Raw genomic sequence first — 22,874 nt, 5'->3', positions numbered from 1 at the left:
TGAAATAAATTAATATTATTAGCTACATTCAATAATCCGAGCAGTTACTTCCCTTGGAAGAGTCAATCAAAAGTTATAATTCAATGTTAGGACGTGAGGACATTATGCAGGTTGTCTTCATCCTGTAGAAAATATTCAATCATGGCGGCTGGCGCGGCTGCGGCCCTGTTGGATGAATTGATGGGGCGAGATCGGAATCTCGCCCCGTCAGAACAGAGAAGTGAGACACATTGGAGTGATCCTGAGGTATACTTTATCATTTTTATATGTGTTTGAAAACGATTCTAGATCTGTCTTGTGCGTTATCGCATGTCGAAAATAAGCGAGAGTGCCGTAACAACCATAATCACATGACTTGACTACTGCAACAAAAATACAGAGGGTATCAAATAAAGTATATCTACTTGTATGTTTGGTGGTACTGAATACATCTATGTATGCTATATTTTCTAATGCAACCGTTTATGTCGGTATCAAGTTACTATCAACAAACTTAGACCCAATGGTGAGCGAGTTTTTGTAATCTAAACACTGAGAACACGTGCTTGCAATAGCCTGGTGGCCACACAATCATAAAATGATTGTTTGTATTTCTTAGATATGCAAGTCATTCGTCGTTGAACTTGTGACACAAGTTAATATCTTTTCTCAGTAACGTACATTTATGCACAATTGCCTTCTATGTTAACAACAAAGCTAATAATGCAAGAGTAAGGATCAGGAATTGAAACATTAATAACAAAAAAGGCAATCCAAATAAACAGTGATAAAGGATGGTAATGTCATTCACAATATATAACAGCTTGTCACCTGTGACAATGGTTATCATCAGTAATGACTTTAGTCATTGTAATGTAATACGTTTTCATCTGTATGAAAACCGTACAAAAGTAATTATGGTGAGAAATAGGATTGTTACTTGAGAGCATATCAGTGTGTATCATGAGCCTAGAATGAGCAACTTCTCTATGGTCATGGAGGAAAATTCCATATGACTTGCTGGCATATTTTGAAAGGCCTTCTTATGAATACTGGCTAGCGACCAGTTATCGCAGAAGACCAGTTATAGCAGAAGACCAGTTATCGCCAAAATCCCTGTTAAAGCGTGCACATGATCGCATCTCATTTTACTTTTGCGCGTTTTCATTCGAAGAGAGAAATATTTCTTCGAAAATGGTGAACAAGACAGACTCTTTCAAACACCAAAATCACCTTGCTCAAATTACAACTTAATATAAGACGCGAAGGTGGTGATTAATTCACGCAAAAATATAACTCAAACGACATTTTTTCAGTATATCATATGATCAGTAACACGTATGACAATATCACTCTCATGTTCTATGTTTATGATGGGCGGTTGGGTCGGGTAGAGTAGATGTTAAGGTGTTAGCTCGTCACATACATGGGTAAAAAGTGTGAAGCCTCTCTATGTTTATGATACATTAATTAAGAACATTACAACATGTACCATATTGTGAATGTGATACAATTTATAAAAAGACAAATACAATTGTAGCAATCTAGGGCAAATATTGCCCATCATCATTTCTTTCTTTTTGACCCTATGGTTTTTGTTGTTGTGCATATATATGATGTTAACAGTTTGGCAGGACAGTAACACCCTGTGTTCAAATTAAGGAGAAAAGCCTATTGATCCTGTTCATAAACTTCAATATTAATGGTGTAATAGAAATCCTTACGAAGACAATGACCCCTCTCTATTTTTATCATTACCCTGTGCTGATCCATAACCACAGTAATGTGTGAACATCCATTTGAAAGCTACAACAACAAAATAATTTTGGGACATTATCTTCCTCTGTTGCATGTTACCATGGTTACTTGAACAGTGATGAACCGAATAGTTCTTCTTTTGTTTGGCCCGTGAATTGTTCTGAATTGGATGATGTGGTGGAGTAAATGTAATGAGATGAATCCAGTAGAGCTGACATACTCTTTCTGTCATACAATCTATTTCTGTTCCACAGGTATGCAAGTATTTTTTGTGTGGATTTTGCCCACATGAGCTGTTTGTCAACACCCGTGCAGATTTAGGTATGTATTGTTGGTAACATACATTTTTGTGTTGACATAAAGAAGTCCATGAAGAGATGAATTTGTTAGAAACCTTTTTTTTGCATGTTTTCAAATGTTTGTTTGGAAATTAGTTGTATTGGGAGCATTTCTTGAACATATCATTATCTGTGTTTCAGGTCCCTGTGATAAGATTCATGATGATCTTTTGCGGAAAGAGTAAGTAATGTAAAACGCATATTAGCCTAATGTCTATGATGACAGATACTTATGAATACACTGTAAGGAAAGCAGCATGTGTAAAACGCAATGATCAGTACTTGAGAGCTTAAGGTTACATGTTACTGAATCTATTTCATAACACATTGGATATCAAGTAGAAACATGGTTAAGACAGATGACTGCTGATTAAACAGCTGTATTGTACGGATTTTTCATTCAGATTCTGTCATCTTTTCACATTTACTTTCCTTGCACGATCCAGGGAAATATATAAACTTTGTGAGGAGCCTATTTTAAATCTTTGATAGGATGTCTTGCTGAAAATTTGAAATCATACTTTTTATCTACACTGTAGTTCATGCTATTTACAAACACATTCATGTCAACATGGTCAAGTCAAATGAACTATTCTGCAAGGAAACACTTTTTCTAAATCATCTTGCCACAGGCATCATTCCCACTTCTGCATTAGCTCCTGTGTAGGAACATTCATGCATGAGAATAGTGGAGTTTACTTGTAGTCAATGTTTGAAATATTTATAAACTCAACAAGACAGTTGGCCAGGTGACCAATATGTATTGCCTGCCCATCTTCAAAGTAACCTGCCTACATTCAGACATTATTGATATTGAAAAATAGCAACAACAAAACTTGAGACAAATTATGTCTTAATTTAGTTGAAATAATGCAAACAATCACTTGAGAATCTACGAGAAGTTAAAATATAACTGAATACATAAGTAGTCTAATGTCATATCCCAGACAGTTGGGCAGGACGAAAATTTCATGCAGCCTGACAGAAAAGTTACCAGCCACAGGCAAGTGGGCAGCCAGTTATTTCACTGTTTCCAGTGGACATGATAAGGGTTTGATAGTACATTAACCTGACCCATTGTTCATCCTTCCAGATATGTGAAGAGTACACGGTTTGAGAGGATGGGTTATGAGGATGATTTCATGAGGTTCTTACAAGGTCTTATATCTGATGTTGAGAAGCGAATACGCAGAGGACATATGCGGCTTGCATTGAACAGCACACAGGGATCTGTAAGTGTTTCTGTGAACTTATGATCTGGCAGATTGTTTGTTATCACTCAAAGGCATGTGTAGTGATCATACTATCACGAATTTGTGTTTTTCCCAGACAAGATATAAAGGCCATTGTGATATAGCCTGGATATTGCGTGTGGCACAAAACAGCATTCACTCACTCTGTATCCTGTCATATTTGTTGAACAGTATTTTGTAGATATACATATTGTTTGTGAGACCCTTCATGAAATGGAACAATAAATATTGAAGGGGGGAAATATGTACGTCTTAATTAAATGTTTAACCATTGAAATCACAAGAATAAATGGGAGTATTTGAGATTTCTTAGAAAAAACAAGGCTTATTGCTTTTTTTTTATCTTTCAGCTCAATGGTAACTTACCATCTCAGAAAGAAGAAAAAATAACCATGCTTACAGAGAAAATAAATGAACTTGTCAATCAGGTAAGTTTGTCATTTTTTATTCATCACCCACTCCTGTCATCAGTGCCAGTGTACATGTGACTTTTGTTCTCATAAATATCATGCTGACAACCTCAAAGATGTTAGGTTCACATCTGGGTTGTGAGATATCCATGTGATTTAGAGGTATCAGTGTTTGAAACCAGGGAGGAAAATAATGGATCCTTGCCATAACTCTAATGTGTAAAACTGAATATTAAGGGGATCCTTACATCGAGATACTATGACAAAATTTGTCAAATCCCAAAATTACTAACATTAGATACATTCACCCCATCACAAGTGTAATCGCATGATTGGTTCCACTTAGATACTGGAAAATATTATTCCTTCTTCCGTCATTTCCCAGTGTTTTATCATTTATATCTACATTCTGTTATAACAAATATCCTGTACCCTTCCGGTACAGTTTCATCAAATGACAATTGCCAAAATTACACTACTATTACTACACTGTCTTGTTATAAAAAGAGTTCATTATATATCTGGACTTGTGTCTGTAATCTATTTTATAGACTTTATTCAAAATTTCATTCAACATTGTTTATATTCATTTTAGTTTACGGGAAAATACACACAGTAATCTTAATCGCTGCATATAAAACGATGCCTATCAGAACAGGAAATAGAATTTGATTGGTAAATCATCATGTCTAGTGTTATTTAATCTCAAATTTTAAATTTGTATTGACCAAGTTGAATTGTTATGATCTGTTGGTTTTTCTGAATTCGCTGAAGTGATATGATGTAATTCTTTTCTGCGGAAGACAAACATCTTTTTATTGCAAATGTAGGGATTGTGTTTGCGCTGGTGACGTGCTTCATTCTGATTCGCTTTATAGACGGGGTATATAGGTTAGCGTCAATTTTAAAGGCTTGTACAGGGAAGTCACCTTTTACGTGGGGTCGCTTTATGGTCAGACTGCCTGACTGGTCAGACTGCCTATGTGGTCTAGTGGCAGAGCGTCTGCCCAGAGAGCGGAAGGTCAGGGTTTCGATCCCCAGCCAGGTCAAACCAAAAGATGTCAAGAGATGGTACTTGTTACCCTGCTTGGTGCTCAGCATTAAGGGGCTAAAACAAAGACTGGTCAGCTCAGAGTCAGTATAGTTTGGGGTATTCATGTTAAACTGTGGCATGGTATCTTAGTGGGCTAGCACATGTAAAATCGGCATTAGTCCAGACTAGTACAAACAGACAGACAGACGTTCGCACACACATGTGCACATTCTATATAAGCGCAATAATTTTGCTCTTTTCACCTCACACTTGAAACTTGTGGTCAAGAGAAATTCTGTGAAGATGTCTGAATTCATTTCCCAAATAATATCTATGGCGCAAATTTGTTGATTGTATTTATCATAATAGACTGAATATGGATAATGATAACGTTTCAAAAGCCAGCTCCTTTTTTGTCAGAGAGTAAACAAGTTTGTTATGTTGCAGGCTGAACAGCTGGGCTGTGAGGGAAAGGTGGAAGAGGCACAAGGGGTGATGAAACTCTGTGATCAGCTCAGAGAAGAACGAAGACAGTTGGAAAATGTGAGTACATTGCATAGTGTTACCTACCATTTCCTTTTCCTGTGCAAGCATGCAGCATATGGAAATATGATTTGCATTAATATGATATACATTTATACACATTAATTTCAATCATGCACAAGATGCTAGATTCTGTATTGATACACTGTCTTGTGACTGGCTGGCAGTTGATAACACTTTGGCTGTATTATTGATTCAGATATATTGGTATTGACTTTCACTAATATGAATGGTAGGCACGAGTGATTTTTTGAGAGAATAAAATGTCTTTTTTCCCTGTTGTATGACAATTATAATATAATTTAGGTTCATTATTCTGAAATAGTGACCAGGGGTAGAAACTAACATATTTAGTCCACTAGTCCTTATAATGATAACTTATAGCAAAACACTTAAAAATGGCAAATTTCTACTAGTCCTTATGATACCTTAAGTTATGGGCAGTTTGGCAAGGACTACAGGACTAAAACCAATTTCTAACGCTGGTGACCTGTGTAAGCTCATGAACAAGATATCAAGATACATATGTCATGACTTCAGCATGTTAAGAAAATCATTTCAACCCAGTGAAACATGTGATTTTGATGTCATTATAAGGTTTTATCGACTCTTGTCATTTCAAACACATAATCATGGGAATAAATTCTCAATATACTCAATATCTAATTTGACTTGTGTTAAGTAAGTTGGTCAGGGACCAGTTCAAAGGTTGGATGTGGGGGATAGAATGGGTGGGGTGGGGGTCGGATGGCCCTGGAAGTTTTCTATCTGGCAAAATCCACTTACCTGATTTCTCAATGTCTAATATAGTAACTAAACTAAACTGATCCTTTTTCATTCATATTCTGTTAAGAGTTGTTATTAAATACATCCAGTCTGTCCACAAGGTCGGGGTTTATTACCACCGGCAGAAGGGGTAAGACCCATCTAGTTCAATGCGTAATGTATGATGACCGATTTGATTTGATTTATACACTATATAAATTTTAAAATTCATGGAATAACATTGTGAAAAAATATTGGGCAAAATATGAGAATGGGTGACAAAAAAGGAAATTCAACATTTTCACAGATAAGTTTTTTGGTGGGTAGGGGCATGTCTCAAAGCTTAAGGAATTAATTTGTTTTATCATACATCAAACTTTTGAACTGGTCACTAATTGAATCCACATACTGCTAGTTTCATGAAAAATCTACACTATTAATGTTTAACTGGGGATTTAATTTGTTTTAATCTATTATGTTATCCTGAACCTTTTTGAATATTTTTTCAGAATTGGAAATTTAGCATTAAATTGAAAGCCAAGAGGTCTTTGTCCTTTGTTGAATATTTTAGATTAATGGAGTACTTAGCTTTAAATACTAGAGGAGAAAACCTCAAGGATCTTAGCACACCAGGACCCCCTTCAATTTTGAACACTGATTTTTTAAATATCAAAACCATTTTGTCATTAATCTATGTTTTCATATATTTGTGTTTATCCCTAGGAATGGTGTTCTTATACATACAAGTATCCCTGTGTGTTGATCATTGTTGATAGCTAACGGGGCTCAATGTTTTAGCTATATAAAACATCCATCAGTGCAACCCTTTCTTGAAAAATGCAACCAAGTACAAGTCACAAACAGCATCAATCTTTGAACCACTCAGTGTAGTTTTATTTACCATACTATGTCACTAATCCCTGTGTGTCAGTTTAATGATATGTAACAGCCATCAGAGATTTTGTGATTTTTACTTTATATTTAGTCTAGTTTATGCAACTGTGTTTCAACTTTGATAAATTTATGGAACAAAGGTGCAATCTGGTTTAGTCTGGCGCAACTACCTTTTAACGTCAACATGCACCTGGTACAGTTTAAATGGAGTTCCCTAAATCGAGCCCTGGCTGACAAAATTCATGCCATGAATATGACTTGTTTAGTGGTACAAATTATCATGATGCATATATACTAAGTATCCCTTGAAGTTCTACTTTTGGTGATCATGATTTAATCATTTATCATAAATTCGCCATGTGGCTATCTCAAAGCCTATTTATGACCATACTTATTTCATGTTTGGCACGGCGACACCGCCGACACGGTTGACCTAGTCATCGTAGGTGTTGCAGTTTGCTGTGCCAATGGAACCATGTTGATCATAGATGCGACCAAATGGATCGGTTGATCATGGCCGGTGACATGGTTGTGTGTCATAGTACCCTGACAATGTGGATCATTGCTCATACTCAATCATTGGAATGTCTGGTCCAGACTTTAATTACAGACCATCGTCATATAGCTGGAATATTGCGGAGTGTGGCGATAAACAACAAACAAGGAATATTTCTTGATATGCTCACTGTGTAGGCATGGAGTCAAATCTCCAGACATGGATACTATCCTCATAATCCATCTTAGCTAGACAATGAAACATGGGTCTTGGAAACTCGGCTCTTGCCTCATTATATACTGCTCAAAAGATGTTAAGGACCGTCCGATTCATTCATATTACAATAGTTAATAAGTGTGTGCAATATTATCTGTATATCTGTATTTTGAGGTTAATTCCTTCAATGATACATATCCCAATATCATTATTCCATGCCGAATATATCGGGTCATTTTAAATAGCGATTTTTATCATGTATGTAATGTTATGTACTTGCCAAATACCAGTGTCTTGTTTTGTTCCATTTATGAACTTCAATTCATACCTTAATGTATCAGATTGCTTTTGAATTCAAAATTTAGAATTACCCTTGTATACAATATATCTTTAAACATATTGCAATAAGGCCTTGTGCATCCCATAATATTGTGGAACACTTTAAACCACTTAAACCATTACCCATCCCTCCATGACATTGTTTTCCCTGATGCAGAAATCCTGAAACCCAGAATATATAAGTTTGTGATCAGCATGATCAGTTGGTTTGCTCCAATATTATTTGAATCTATTATTTCCCTAAAATATTAACTTTTAACATTGTTAAACATCACAGTTATGAGAATGACTGCTTCATTCTCAGGCTTAATTTGGAAGACTGGCCTCAAGATATTTTGATAAAATATAAACTAATGAATTCTATAAATGCTCCCCCATGGTATGTTAGAGAATCCTCTGCTTAATGAAGGCTATTTAGGAGTTTATAAAAGTGTATTTTTTTCCATTTTCCATGAGACAGGTTGAAATGAGTGTAGGGTCTGTTTCCAGAGCATAATTCAAGACCGATTAATATTTCTTTATCAAACTTTGTGGATATATTAGTCACCATGAACTGGTGCCTGTTTCTATTTAGGAATATTTGAAATATTTCTGTTTTTCCAGTTTTCAGGACAACAAATTCAAGTCAGTGAATCACTGAAAACTATTTGTATTTCCTCACTAATCAATGAAGTGTTCAAATTCGTATTTCATATTTTTTTACTTCATTCATCTTTCTTATTTTTTTCTAAGTCCACCGAAACAAATGATTGGTCACAGCACTTGCAGGTTTTCCTCTCTCTGTAACCTGGCATCTGCTTGATTCGATGCATAAAACAGCTGCTACACTGCAAAATGGCCATATAGCCACATATGTAAACAAACCCATGGAGTATTGACAATACGTGTTGATGCTGGTCTGTACTTCCATAGAGTTTCCTGGGGCGGTCGGTAAGCCTTGTGGTTAAAGCGTTCACTCGTCAAGCTGAAGACCCAGGTTTGATTCCTGACATGGGTAAATTGTGTGAAGCCCATTTCTCGTATCCCCCTCTATGATATTGCTGGAATATTGCTAAAAGAGGCATAAAACCATACCCACTCACTCACACTCCCATACAGTTTCCTCGAAATAAATTTCCAACCACATATGCAAGTTTTAACATTAATATATTGAAACGGATGAGATCAATAGCTTCTTGGATGATTTTGTGCATATTCCTGGCTTATTGGCATTTTGGGGGGGGGAGTTGTTCTTTGCCTTACGGAAAGCTACAGGATTTCTAAATAAAGAGGTAGTATTTGATGGAAATTGAGTTTGTTTCATCAAGACAACGCTGATGATGGTTCCACAGCACAAATGCTCAGTCTTTCCAAAAGAGCTTCTTCAGACAGTGGTGTTGTATTTTTTGACAGAATCCAAATGCAGAGCTGCCTCAGCTCAAACAGATGGAGGTGTGTGACACATGTGGGGCATTCCTCATTGTGGGTGACATGCCACAGCGCCTGGACGAGCACCTGCTGGGGAAGCAGCATGCGGGATATGCACAGGTCCGAGCCACAGTTGACAAGATTAAGGTGAGGGAAAAGTCCGACAGGGCCTAATTGTGTGTCCTTTCATCTTGTAGAACGAGACGGGTGCGTATTACACTGATCCTGAGAAGACCCTGGAAGTGTGTGGATGTTGCTCTGCTTTGTTAGTTGTTGGGGATGCCCAACAGCGCATCGATGAACACTTAATGGGGAAACAACATATGGGGTATGCCAGAATCCGTGCCTTTTTAGAAGAACACAAACAGGTATGCTTTGGCAGACATTGTCTTTCGGTTCTTTCCTTCTGTTTTTTTTTTCCTCACGAAATTTCAAATACTTGAAAAAAAGAGCATTGGTGCCATGTTCTGAGAAGTTTTTAGTCTGGTGTAAATGAAATCAGAATAAATGTATTGATTAAATGAAGATCTTGCTTCTGTACCTGGCATCCCCATATTATAAATAATGCACTTGGTCTTTTTGAGGTTTATTCATTTGTATCATGCTGGATATTTAAAATGAAGATGTTTCACTTTCAGAAAAAAATACAAGCAGATATGGATGAGAGAGAAGCCAAAGAGGCTAAACTGGCACAGGAACGAGAAGAAAGGGAAAAAGAGAGGGAAAAAGAAAGGGAAGATAGACGTAAAAAGGAAAAAGAGAAAGAAGATGAAAAGAAGCGTGAACGGGAAAAGGAGCGAGAGAAAAGGAGGAAGCGAAGCAGGTCTCGCAGTAGGCGGTCACGAAGTAGAGAAAGAAGATCACGTAGCCGTGACAGAAGAAGAAGCTCAAGTCGAGACAGGTTAAATACTTCACGTGTCAATAAACATTACATGATAAGTAAATGACATTGTGATTCACTATGATTACTTTTAAAGTTCTGTTCAAATGCCTGTTAAGTAAGGTGAAGAAATGGCTAGTACCTTAGATTTCATGAGTGATCATTTATTCATTACAGAAAAAGAAGGTCTCGTAGTCGTAGCCGACATCGTCACAGGTCTCGAAGTCGAGACCGACATAAGTCTAGCCGTCACCGATCAAGATCAAGAAGTAGAGGTCGCAGGTCAAGAAGCAGAGATCGGAGGTCAAGGAGTAGAGGCCGCAGGTCACGTAGCAGGGATCGCAGGTCACGTAGCAGAGGAAAGAGTCGACGTTCACGAAGTAGAGATAAACGTTCTCGCAGTAGGGACAAGAGCTCGAGGAAACGCTCAAGAAGCCGAGACAAAAACCGTAAGAGCAGAGAAAAAGGTAGGAATACTACCTGCTGTATTTAGTATTTTAAGAGTCTGTTCTGAATTACAATAGCAGTTTCCTTGTGTAGCTATATTTCATGTGTGATCGCATATGATTAGCATATCGGAAAAGAGAAACATATCCTAGATTAAATTACTTAAATACTGTCCATATTATAAGATGTGACAGAATGGGTCCATTAACAATGTGGCAAAAACAAGATGGCGGATGTAACAACACATGCACAAAGTAAAGCAAAGTAAAGTGTGGCAAAAAGCCAAAATCAGATAAGTTAAGGCAACCCAGATAAGTTATATCATTGTGTACTTGATGTGTCGGCATTCTCAAAAGTCATGTATTTAGATGGTATTTTGTACGGGATATATTTGCATACTCGAATTGACATAGGTTGTTATTCATGCTTTCACTCAATGGTTTGTGTGGACCAGTCTTGATTACGAACTGTTATGCTACAGCTTGAGTATTGCTGACTATGGTGTAAAATAGGGCTGGGACAATACACAAACTGTTTGATCCAATACGCTTCACGATACCTTGCTCACGATCCAAAACATAGCATGATACTTGCATGTGCTGTCATCTTTGGTTCATAAGCCATCTTTTTCGTAGACCCGATGGCCAAATACCTTGCACTTGGTTGGCAGTGTCAAGTAGGGCACAATGGATGAACATACTTACGTTTACACTACTAATTACAGTCAAGTCACGTTAATCAGATATTCCGAAATCGTTGGTTGCATATGATTATGTTGGATGAACGAGTATGTCGGTTAAACGAAATTAAGTAGTATCAACGTTCGTGATCGAAAATCGGACAACTACACAATAGGTAACGATACAAACACGTAATAAAAAAAGAAAAATGAATTATTCATATTGTTTTATTACATTGTTAGTGGAATATGTTTTCTAATCATGCAACCTTTAAAGCTTAGCACAAAACAAATGTTACGGACTGTATGACTCTTCGGATCAACGAGACTGATTAATGAGTGATTTCGTTAATTTGTTGCAAATTTGGTGTGTCGGAGTCGGAGTGCGAGACTGTTGGATTAACGGGTCTAAATAGCACTGATTTAATAGGTTCCCATCATTAGTGTTGGATAAAGCCGATTGTCGGATTAACGAGTGTCGGATAAAGGAGACTTGACTGTAGTTAGTGAAGCAGTTATTAAAGCAAACACTGAAGGTAAGAATCAATATGTTTTGCTTAGTGTGTGCGACTGCGATCGATACTTGTATCGAGAAGTAAAAAAATCACGATCCACCGATGCATCCGTGTACCGTCCCACCACTAGTTAAAACAACAATCACTCTCGCACCTCTACCTTATGTATTAGACTGACCTGTTACCCACATCAACTTGTCCCTAGGGAAGAAGAGTGAAGAGAAGGATTACAACGGGAGGCAGTCCACCGAGAAAGACAGGGAGGAAGAGCGGGAAAAGGTGAACGAGAAAGACACTAACACCAAGATCAGTGAAACCAAGACACCGAGTGAAAATGACAAGACAGAGGAGACACCCATGGAGCAGGAGACAAAAACACCAGCAGCCATTGAATCAGAAGGTGACTCAAAATATGATGCTTGAGGTACCTTGAAGACATCACAGGTAAGTGAAAACAATGACGGCATACCTTGCTGCTGTTAGTGTAAACGCCTTTCACTTTCCAGCTCAACAGGTGAGTGAACGTTTGACATAACCTCTCCTTCTATGGAGCCTGCTGAAATTTGTACTGTTATTGAAGATCTTTTCATTCATGTTTGTGAAAGTATTTGATATTTTGTCATTGGAAAAATACAGAACATGGTGATTTTAGCAGGTTTCATTTGTGGTGATATCTTGTGTGCATGTGCCTACACATGTGAATCTGTATGCTTTAAGTCTTTCACAACTTAGTTTAAATATGCATTTAAATGTGTGAGGCTGCTAACATAAGATTTTACCTCAATAGTAGGAACGAGAGGTTATGAATGTAAACACAAATATTTTCTGGTATGTATAAAATATTAATTAGCATGTTTTCTTCACATATTTTAAAGTGTAAATTAAGAGTCTTATATAATGGTTGAATGGCATAAAGCAGGTCTCGTTAAAGGACAAAGAAGCACTTAATATCCTGCTTTTCTTTCAACCATTTTTATCAACCAGAAAATATTTTATGTTGATTTCTTTGAAATCAAATAATTTTAACGAAAGTTTAACGCAATATCATTTCATTTATTTTGAAGTATTTCTAAACTGGAAAAGATTTTTTTTTTTTTATCGATTAAAATTTATTTCTAATAATATCAGTTTAAGTATTTTGACATGTAATTGCGCATGAAGTAGTCTGAGTTTGCTTTAATGGCCACCTAAGATGGAGTGCCTGCTACTCTTGTAGCATCAACTATGTAGTGTTAATGCCTCTCTCGCCCCAAGTGATGCCACTAGCATAAGACGATGTAGCGAGAGCCAGTCAGATGAAGGAACCACATCACCGCTGTTCATTTCACAATTACGGAATAACAAAGTTATATCTCACCAGGTATTTCATGTGGTGACAGATTAATATTTAGAACAATTTGCCTTTAATAACAACTTGTGACCCTTTGTGGTGGTTCTAAAAGCTTCATTTTAAAAACACCAAGTTGTTATCATGGGCAATAACATCAATGCATGTTCCTGTTTTGAGTTGAAGTATTGGGTAATTGTATTCCACATTTTGTAGTCACTGCTAATGTTGTTTTATTCAGGGAAGGGGTCATTTCATAATTTGGAGGTGAACAAAATCAAAGGAACAGTTTTCTGTGTAGTGCAAATGTTATTTTGATGACAATTCACATTCATATAAAACCACAGGAAAAAGCTTCCAAGTATAGTCGTCAATGAATAAGTTTTCTACAATTTTTTTTTTCTTTTGGCAGTGAACTCATCACATAATATACAGTAATTATTTTGCTTATTTTAAGACTCAGAGCAAGTTATGCCTCAACAGATCACTGTTCCAACAATAGGATGTATTTGGCATATAAATATGGTCTTAAAATGATAATTTCATTTATCATTATACCCTTGATCCATTTCAAATTTCAAAATTGAAAAGTCTACAGAAATATGTGGGTAGGCTGACATAAGGAAGCACGAGATACCAAGCTATGTGTGACTGGTTTAAATATAAGGTTTCTGTTGCACTCAAGCCAAGATGGGAGAAATGAGGAGAGTCTGCGCTCATCCTCCATGAGAATAGCCATGGGACATCGGAGCTGCGCTTTCATCTCTCGTCTTATTACGTTCAGAGAGGTGGGTCGTATCTACACTGATTGTACTCTATCACAAGCTATGCATTAGGCTGTAGTAAACCCACAAACAGTTGTGAACCGCTTTTCATTTTGTTGTTTTGTCTGGTTGTCTTTGCAGCTTGCTCCAAGATGCCTGTGGAGGACGAAGTCTTTCCAGAGTCGTGGAACTACCTAAAACAGAAAGATTGTACTGGTTACATCTGTTTACAACTTAAATTTGGATTATATGTAATTGGGATTTGAAAGGTTAGATCTTTTCTGTCGATAAGTAGAATGTCCTCGTCTCCATAATTCATTTTATTGCCATTTTCCACTGTAGAGATTCATTTCTTGTACATTTTGTAAGTTTTTAAAGCCCACTATTGCAGGTTCTGGATCAGGCTACTGCATAAAGGATATTATGTTTGCTGTCCATGAATAAATTTGCTGAAGTATGACAAAAGGGTTTGTTTTCTCTTGTTGTTTGTGACAGTGAGTGACGATATTGGGATCAGAAACGGTTCTTTAGATTCTTGTACAATGTATGAATAGAGTTCTGTGTGATAGAATAATGTTGTCATTATAATACCTGTTTCTGGATGTTCTGTAAGTAATCAATTATGGATCAAGCAAACCAGTCCACACCATTGGGCTATGATAAGACACAATCAGCCAGGTCACACATCATAACCACCTAGTCCTGTTTTTAGTCAACTCTTGAAAACATCCGAGACCTGCAATACTTTGAGATTTCCTTCCATATTAGCTGATTCCATGATTTAACTGGAATACTGTTCAAAGTTGTGGTAAACCCCACTCACTCAAGTCAGATCTTATAACTGGGCACTCTCCTACCCTGGTATTTTTAAGAATCATCTCAGAAGCAGAAACTGGAACAGCTGGACTATGGACAAGGATTCTCATTTTCCCTTTGTTTTAGTCAATGCTAAGGTTACTGATAATGCTTATAAAGTGAATCTTTGGAGAAACATCTACAGAAGCAGAGGGAAGGCTTTGTTGTCAATTCTTTTGATTGTCGTACAAACCAAATCCACCAGGCTCTTGTACAGAAGGAAGGTTGTTTTGCACCAGATACAGAAGTATTACATCAATGTTTTCTGTTAACAATGGATTCTGGACCACACAAACTATGGGCTCAGAGCACGAGTGAATCTCCAAGCCAGGTCTCATATTGTACGAATGAAACTCTGCACAGCGAATTGAGATACCTCAGACAACAACAGGCCAGAAACCTACAAGTGTGGGTTCACCTCAATTATGTTTCTATGTTTGTTAATACCATACTTATGGGTTTCACCAAAGTGGTAAATGTCTAAGCCCTGCTTTCCTACCACATTTAGCTAACACACCAACTAACTGGAATGCTGTCAACTCATAATTAGGGCTTGGACGATACACCATTTGTGTGATCAGATATGTATCACGATACCATGTTCATGATCTGATGACCCATGAAGATCTGGGGTAGAATATGTCTTCAGCAACCCATGCTAGCTGTAAAAGGCGACTATACTTGTCAAAAGGCCCGCTGACTTGGTTGATGCATGTCATCGTATCCCAATTGCGTGGATCGATGCTCATGATGTCAAACACTGGATTCTCTGGTCCAGACTTGATTATTTAAAGACTGCCTTCATATGGCTGGAATATTGCAGAGTGCTGACAAACAAACAAACATCATGATCAAATATGTATCACGATATTTGCAGGTACTCTCTGTGGTGCCTAAGCCATCTTTTTCATGTAGACAAGATGGCCAAATACTTAGCACACTGATGATTTACAGTTGGTAGTGTGAAGTATGGCCCAGTGGATGAAACATATTTACATTTTCCCTGACTAATTTACACTCCTAATTAGTGTTTGGCGTAACAGGTAAGAAAGCAAACATGTAAGGTAAGAATCAATATTTTTTACTTTGTGCGACTGTGATCAATACTTGTATCGAAAAGTAAAAAACGCGACCCACCAATGCATCAGTGTATTTTTCCACTACTGTATGAAAATAACAAGTATGCACAAGTATTCAGCCATGTCAGCATAGCCACCTCATACCTATTTTAATCGGCTCTTGCATGGAGCTTCAGGTAAATAAGAAGCCACATGTAAATGGGGATGTTTTAATGTTTGTCTGAATTTGGCAGCCACGGACACACTTAGAATTTGAAAGCAGGGTGGTATATCTCTGGAACATTACATGATGTATGTCTGCTTTATTACCCTTGGAAGTCTTTTTGACAACATTGACCAGTGAGGTCAAGGTGACCTTTGAGGTGAAGTGTTTGTTTAAACAATGATTGGCCAACCAAAGAGAACCAGCAGAGAGCAACCAAACTGTGGAATATGTACACACTTTTAACAAAAATAGCCACACAAATTACAAACAAGACAATCTCCATAATGCGTGCATCGTAATAATTTAAACCCTGGTTTGTTGTATGTGTGATATACTGTTTTTGGTTCCACTGAAAATGTTCATGTGATGAATTTAATTAGCATATCGCATTAACTTATGGCATGTAATGATTACTCCCTTTCACTTAAGAGTACCCTTTGACTGAAGAGTTTGGGAATTAGTAAGGTAGTGAGTGCCAGCATTAAACAGAATAAAATCCAGCGTTTAGCAGATGCTGGGTTCAATAGATGAATAACAGTACTGGTAGCCTTTTTCTGCAGAATTCTTTGAAGTTTTGTGTATGTAGTGATTATATTGTTTGAACCCTGATGTATGGCAAAAGGTGATGACAATCCTTATATATAGGTCGCTCAGTACCAGTTTCATAACCTGGTTATGCACAAAGGATGACCTGTAACAAGTGGGCAGTAAACCTGGAGGATGGCCTTGTCCATATGCTATAAGTTTGTTTGCCATTTTCTTTAAATGCTTTGTTCTGCATGTAGTGGTTATATTGTTTGAATATTTACACTTGTGACCCATCAATGAGTAGAATATGCAATTTCATTTTTGAAAGATGGTTCTTGGATACATTGAGGATATATCATGTATATGCAGAGATCTTTGGGGTGAGGTATTTAACTGGTAAGTTTTTTTTTAACCAGGTTTCACTCTTGGAATTTTCGGACATGGGCCCTTTATGTAAAAAATTCAAATATTCCAGAGGTACGCCCATTCAGCACAATGTTAAAATACCCCATTGTATTTGAAAATAAGGACTTTTTTCATAATTAGGGGCTAAAAGCACAAGGCCCCATCCTAGAATTATCCCTGTAACTCTTGGCACTCCGCATTAAGGAGATAAAGCAAGTCAGGGTTAGAAGCAAAGAGCTGTTACTAATTCCTGCAGGCTAGTTCCACATTTTCCCATTGTTTTGACATTACAAGGACATTTTACATTGTCTCGGGCTAGTAAAGCGTTTGAGTTTAGTTCTAACTCTGCTGGTCAGTATATGGGGTCTGAGTGGCATATTCATAATCAAACTGCAGCATGGTATCTCAGTATTTATAAAACAAGCATTAGTCCAGACACACAATTGCACACGACACTTGAATGCATATCGTTACATAAGTGCAGTAACCCGTAACACAACGTGAAATCATATTTATCCTTATATTGCAAATGTTCAACTTGTGTTGAGTCACATGAAATGTCAATTTAGTACAGAGTGAACAATCTCTTGATGAAGCTGAATACACAGGAGCTGCAGCATGCTGTCACAAATGACTGTGGTGGCGTTATTTCTTCCAGGTGGCTCATGTCAACGAGGACATATACATCTGGCTTTACATGCTTCACTGGCTTTACGTGCTGTACTGCAAATGGTTCTGTTGGATCTCCCAAGTCTATCTCGGGGATGTCTTGCTCCAAGTTCATGGAGGAACAACACAGTGACGGACGGGCAGGGTTGGGGAGAGGGGCCTGGGTTATGGGCAGGGAATCAACTTCAGCAGTTGAGAGCTTAGAGAGGAAAGAAAGAGAGTGTTAATGGTTTTCAGCATAAGTAATGAGAGAAGATGTGTGAAGTATGGTTATTGTAATATGAGGGTTTTGCTACATTCCAACCAAATTTTGTGGGTTTTTAATAAAATTGCATGTCAAATTCCCCAATTTTTCTCCCTGATCTGATCAATCATCATGGGCTGAGACTCTTAAGCCCATTTTTTTCAATGAAAATGACACATTCTTGGAATTTTGGTTTTTAAAGTAAGTGTGTTTTATGTTCTAAGTAAATCAAATGAATGACAAACAACTGTGTATCATCACCGTCGGTTTTAAATCGATGGAAAAAAAAACAAATTCCCTACATGACCTACTGGGAGAGGGACAGTAGGGTTGGAGAGGGAGGCAGCATTGGTAGGTCGCTGAGATTTTCTCAACACTTCCCGAGCTGCAGAGGGAAATGATTCATAAATCTATGTAAAGCGTATTAAAAAGGGATTGATATAAATCTAGAAGGTGAACAAGATGTATAACTTGAAACAAATATCGGTCAACTTTATTTCCAAACAGTCCGCCCTGGGCTTATGCTGCTGCTCTTTTATTTACGGCAATGAGGCGAAATGACCTCATATGACCTTTTATATGTTTCGCAATATATATGTTTGGACTGTCATCAAGAATTGTAATTCTCACGAAAAGCTTGTCAGCAAACTGTCATTGAGAGTCCAATAATTACGGCCGATTAAGACTCCTTGATATATCAAGGATTGTTGACCATGGAGACGTTCTCGCGAGATCACAACGTTTTTTGGTGAACTGGCACCTGAGGCCACTCTCCTACCCAGAGTTCCATGCGACCGGCATCCAGCATAGCGAACGGTCTGACATTGTTCGTCTCAGAAATCATTACCTTCGTACCATCAAGCAGAAACGTGAAGAAGGATATGAGTCCGTCTTCTTAGATGAGACATGGGTAAATGCGTCACACACAGCCAGCGGCCAGTGGGTACCCAGTGGTGACTGTAAGGAGTCTGGTAGAAAGTTACCAATGGGAAAGGGTGAAAGACTCATAATTCTCCATGCTGGTTCTGCTAGTCAGGGTTTTCTCCCAGACTGTGACCTCGTCTTTAGAGCCAAGGCCAAAGACAACAGGGACTACCACACAGAAATGAACGGCAATGTATTTCTGGAGTGGGTGAAAGATAAATTAGTCCCTGCTTTGCCTACCAAGTCTCTCATTGTCATGGACAATGCACCGTATCACAGTGTGCAGGATCCAGAAAGCAAGACTCCAACCTCTAATAACCGTAAAGGAGACATGGTTACTTGGCTGCAACGGAGGAACATTACCTTTCCTTCTCGAGCGACGAAACCACAGCTCTATGAAATCATCAAAACTATGAAACCTGACCCCGTGTATAAAGTTGACAGTTACATCAAGGGTCAGGGTCACGCTGTCTTACGACTGACACCTTATCACTGCGACCTGAATCCAATCGAGTTGGTATGGGGCATCGCCAAGGGTGACTTACGTTGGACGATCGAACACAACGTTCAAATTACGAGACGTTGAACAACTCGTAAAGGAATCCCTTGGTCGGGTAACAGTAGATATATGGAGGCGTTGTGTGGCCACAGTCGTTGACGAGATAGAGCCAGTCCAACCTATAATAGTGGCAGTCGGTTCAGGCACCAGCAGTTCCGACGACAGATCTATGGCATGAGCGAGTCAGATTGCGACTGAAATTATCATGAGACCGAGACGGCCCCTCTAACGCTCTGTCATTTCCCCTACCACAGAACGTGCAGTGCATGCGTGCTTTCGCTTTGCCTTCCACGGTTTGTCCCCCTACGTGTCATGTACACATTTCTATACAAAATTACATGATAGTTTCTTATAGAACTTCATCCGTCATGGGTCTTAAAATAAACAAAATTCAGATTTTGTTGGGTACAGGGTATTCATGGTCAAGTACCGTATTGATGTTTCATACACTTTTCTGGATTTCGAGTTATTTTGCAATTCATCGTTCTCATTTGGAGTCAAACGGACTGTAGTTCGCCTCGTAATCCAAGATGGCGTCGCACATTGAACAAATTTGCCTTTGGCGAGAATGGAACCGATGTCAATAGAATAATCTTTTAGACTAGATCTACCATCAAAAAGTTATTTTTGCATTTTCAATATATTGACCCGTGATGATCAGGGAAGACAATAGGTCTTCCGCAACCCATATGTTTGCCGTAAGGATCGAGTAATAAGACTCACAGGCTTGGGTGATGCATGTCATCGTATCCCCATTGCACAGACCGATGCTCATGTCGATTGCTGGATTGTCTGGTCCAGCACAGGGACATGTAACTAATAATCAAAGTAAGAACCCATCAAACTTGTGATGAAATTAAATGTGTGAATCTCTGACACTTGTGGACAGGGCTGTTTTGATTCCCCGTGACGCCATTTTGGATGCTGTGCCGCGAGAGCGAGTACGCGCCTGCCGTTTAGAAAGGCGTGATATTGCCTCACTGTACTCTCGCGCGGTCGCTCGCCCTCCTGAACACGCCTCCGGTCACACTCCGGCGCAGTGGCCGCTAGGAACTCTGGGTAGGAGAGTGGCACCCGATGTGTGTTGTGTGAAGAACGTTATCCAGTCTGCTTCTCGGGGAGTGGGTTTAACGCTGCTTAAAAAAGACATTATTCCAGTCCAGACGGGTACACAAGGCTTTACACATTGTACCTGTGTATATTCAACTGAGGCTAAGTTATAAACATTACGCCATAGGCAGAGGACTAAGCTGTAATGCATTAGACAACATTTGGGATAAAAGATAAAAACAGTCAGATATTGGTGAGATCTTCTTTCAAAATGGTTCATGATACGTCTCTGGTTGGAAAATATGGAACAACCAGAAAAGGTGGTGACGTATCTGGTTCTGTTATTACATGTAAAGCAAACATTATTCCTGTTTGGACCTAATTTGACCAGGCGTATTATTCAGGATAAACAGTCATGGTGTCCACTTATGCACCATTACATAAACAGTATCCCCCCAAAGACCAATCCAGTGAAAGGCAGCTATCTTTGATTATTTTGTCTTTATTGTTTGTTGTTTAACGCCGCACTCAGCAATATTCCAGCTATATGACGATGGTCTGTAAATAATCGAGGCGGAACCAGACAATCCAGTGTTTGACATCGTGCACATCGATCCAATCAATGTGAATACGATGACATGCATCAACTAAGTCAGCGAGTCGGACCACCCGATCCCGTTAGTAGCCTCTTACGAAAAGCAAAGTTTGCTGAAGACCTCTAACGGGGATCTTCACGGCTGTTTTATCTTTGAATTAAGGGATGAATATTGTATAGTTATACATATGATAAGGAATTCTATATTGCGAAATAGGAATCCCTGACGGAGATGCATCCTCTGTATCTCCCAGGCTAGAATTTCGGTTAACCCACAGTAACCCCTGGATCCATTCCCGCGGTTCTCGCAATCTCAAATTACCCGCCCTTGATTTCCATTTCCAATTTGATTGGAAGTGACGTCACTATCTTCATCTCTATCCCTTAAGGATTTCCCACGCACCTACGCTCATAAGGCTATTTGTTGCGTCGTGTCATTCGAAACGTGCTGAAAACGAATCCATGGAAGCGAATGGTTCCAGGATATTTGTCACAGTAGGATGGAGATGTAATACTCTGGTAAATCGAGGATGGCCAGACCATGGAGCACAGTGTTGCTTTGTTCCCCTCGTCTCTGAGACACAGTGTCACAGAATGCCTTTACTGATCAATAGATCAATAAACGAGATTAATTAGTAAGTAGGAGAGATGAGGTGTGCCCCGGCCAGTGCAAGTACAGTTTCAGGTAGGTTTCAGTAATTAGAACAAGAATTATGACATGAAAACTCGCGAGAGCTGACCGTCTTGAGTATCTGTATAGGCCCACATTTAATCAAAGGTTTTGCGTGATGTTTTGGTGTTGTTGCTTAGCACCACATTTAGAAGTATTCTCGTTATATGACGGCGGTCTGTAAATAATCGAGTCAGAACCAGACAATGTAGTGGTTGATATGACGAACAACTGTCCACGCCGTCGGGTAACGTAATCAACCAAGTAACCGAGCCTAACCACCCCGAATTCACGCAAGACACACGTAAGAAACACGCGTGAGAACATGTCAAGAAACAAGTGTTGTTCTCACGCGCGCCTGTGCCCTTGATACATCGATGTCTTCTCCCGGGCTAGCTGGATATACCATGAATGTGTGCCCTTGATACATCGATGTCTTCTCCCGGGCAAGCTGGATATACCATGAATGTGTGCCCTTGATACATCGATGTCTTCTCCCGGGCTAGCTGGATATACCATGCAAAGGTTGACTTTTATGCAAGCCCCATGCATTTTACTACCCATGAATGGGTAAAAAAACATGTGCGTTAACGGGATTCCATATGCATTGTTTAGCATCGTGCTGACATCAACCACTCAGAAAGACAACAAAATTACGCAATTATTCAACATTACGAAATGCCACGCCTGTCCGAAAATGAGCGTCTGCGAGCTATTGGTATGCTTGAAACAGGATCGAGTCAACGTGATGTTGCAAGACAATTTAACGTCCACAGAAACACCGTTTGGTGTTTATAGCAACGTTGGCAACAGACGAATGCAGCCAGAGACCATCCTCGGAGTGACAGGCCACGCGTAACCAATAATCGACAAGACAACTGGATTCGAACAGCATCCCTGTCCTTCGACGAATATCTTCACAAACCGTACGTCGTCGCCTCAGATGTGCAGGGATTGTCGCCAGAAGACCCGCCAGACGTCCCATTTTGACAGGAAACCACCGTCAAGCACGTCTACAGTGGTGCAGACAGCCATGGACGGCCATGCA

The 22,874-nt window shown here is 38.8% G+C and overlaps 1 protein-coding gene across 6 annotated transcripts; it reads left to right on the top strand.

Moving 5' to 3' along the window:
- Positions 1-110: 110 nt before the first annotated feature.
- Positions 111-14,502, top strand: LOC139468089 (luc7-like protein 3). 6 transcript variants are annotated; one of them, XM_071249810.1, is made up of 12 exons: positions 112-246; positions 1,992-2,058; positions 2,217-2,256; positions 3,169-3,307; positions 3,679-3,756; positions 5,219-5,314; positions 9,629-9,799; positions 10,070-10,332; positions 10,489-10,778; positions 12,158-12,396; positions 13,970-14,067; positions 14,185-14,502. In XM_071249810.1, the coding sequence occupies exons 1-10, from the start codon at positions 142-144 to the stop codon at positions 12,373-12,375; spliced, it is 1,467 nt and encodes a 488-aa protein (XP_071105911.1). In that variant the 5' UTR covers positions 112-141; the 3' UTR covers positions 12,376-12,396; positions 13,970-14,067; positions 14,185-14,502. The 6 variants fall into 6 exon arrangements, with proteins under 6 accessions (XP_071105912.1, XP_071105911.1, XP_071105909.1 ...); XM_071249808.1 differs by having other exon boundaries at positions 13,965-14,067; XM_071249811.1 differs by lacking the exon at positions 9,629-9,799 and adding an exon at positions 9,417-9,578 and having other exon boundaries at positions 111-246; positions 12,158-14,067.
- The last annotated feature ends 8,372 nt before the right edge of the window (positions 14,503-22,874 follow it).

The sequence above is a fragment of the Haliotis cracherodii genome, unplaced genomic scaffold (genome assembly GCF_022045235.1).
Source record: "Haliotis cracherodii isolate W230 unplaced genomic scaffold, xgHalCrac1.p SCAF_2, whole genome shotgun sequence".
NCBI classification, from domain to species: domain Eukaryota; kingdom Metazoa; phylum Mollusca; class Gastropoda; order Lepetellida; family Haliotidae; genus Haliotis; species Haliotis cracherodii.
The sequence above is the reverse complement of the archived record's forward strand: the minus strand, read 5'-3'. Positions and strand labels throughout refer to the sequence as shown.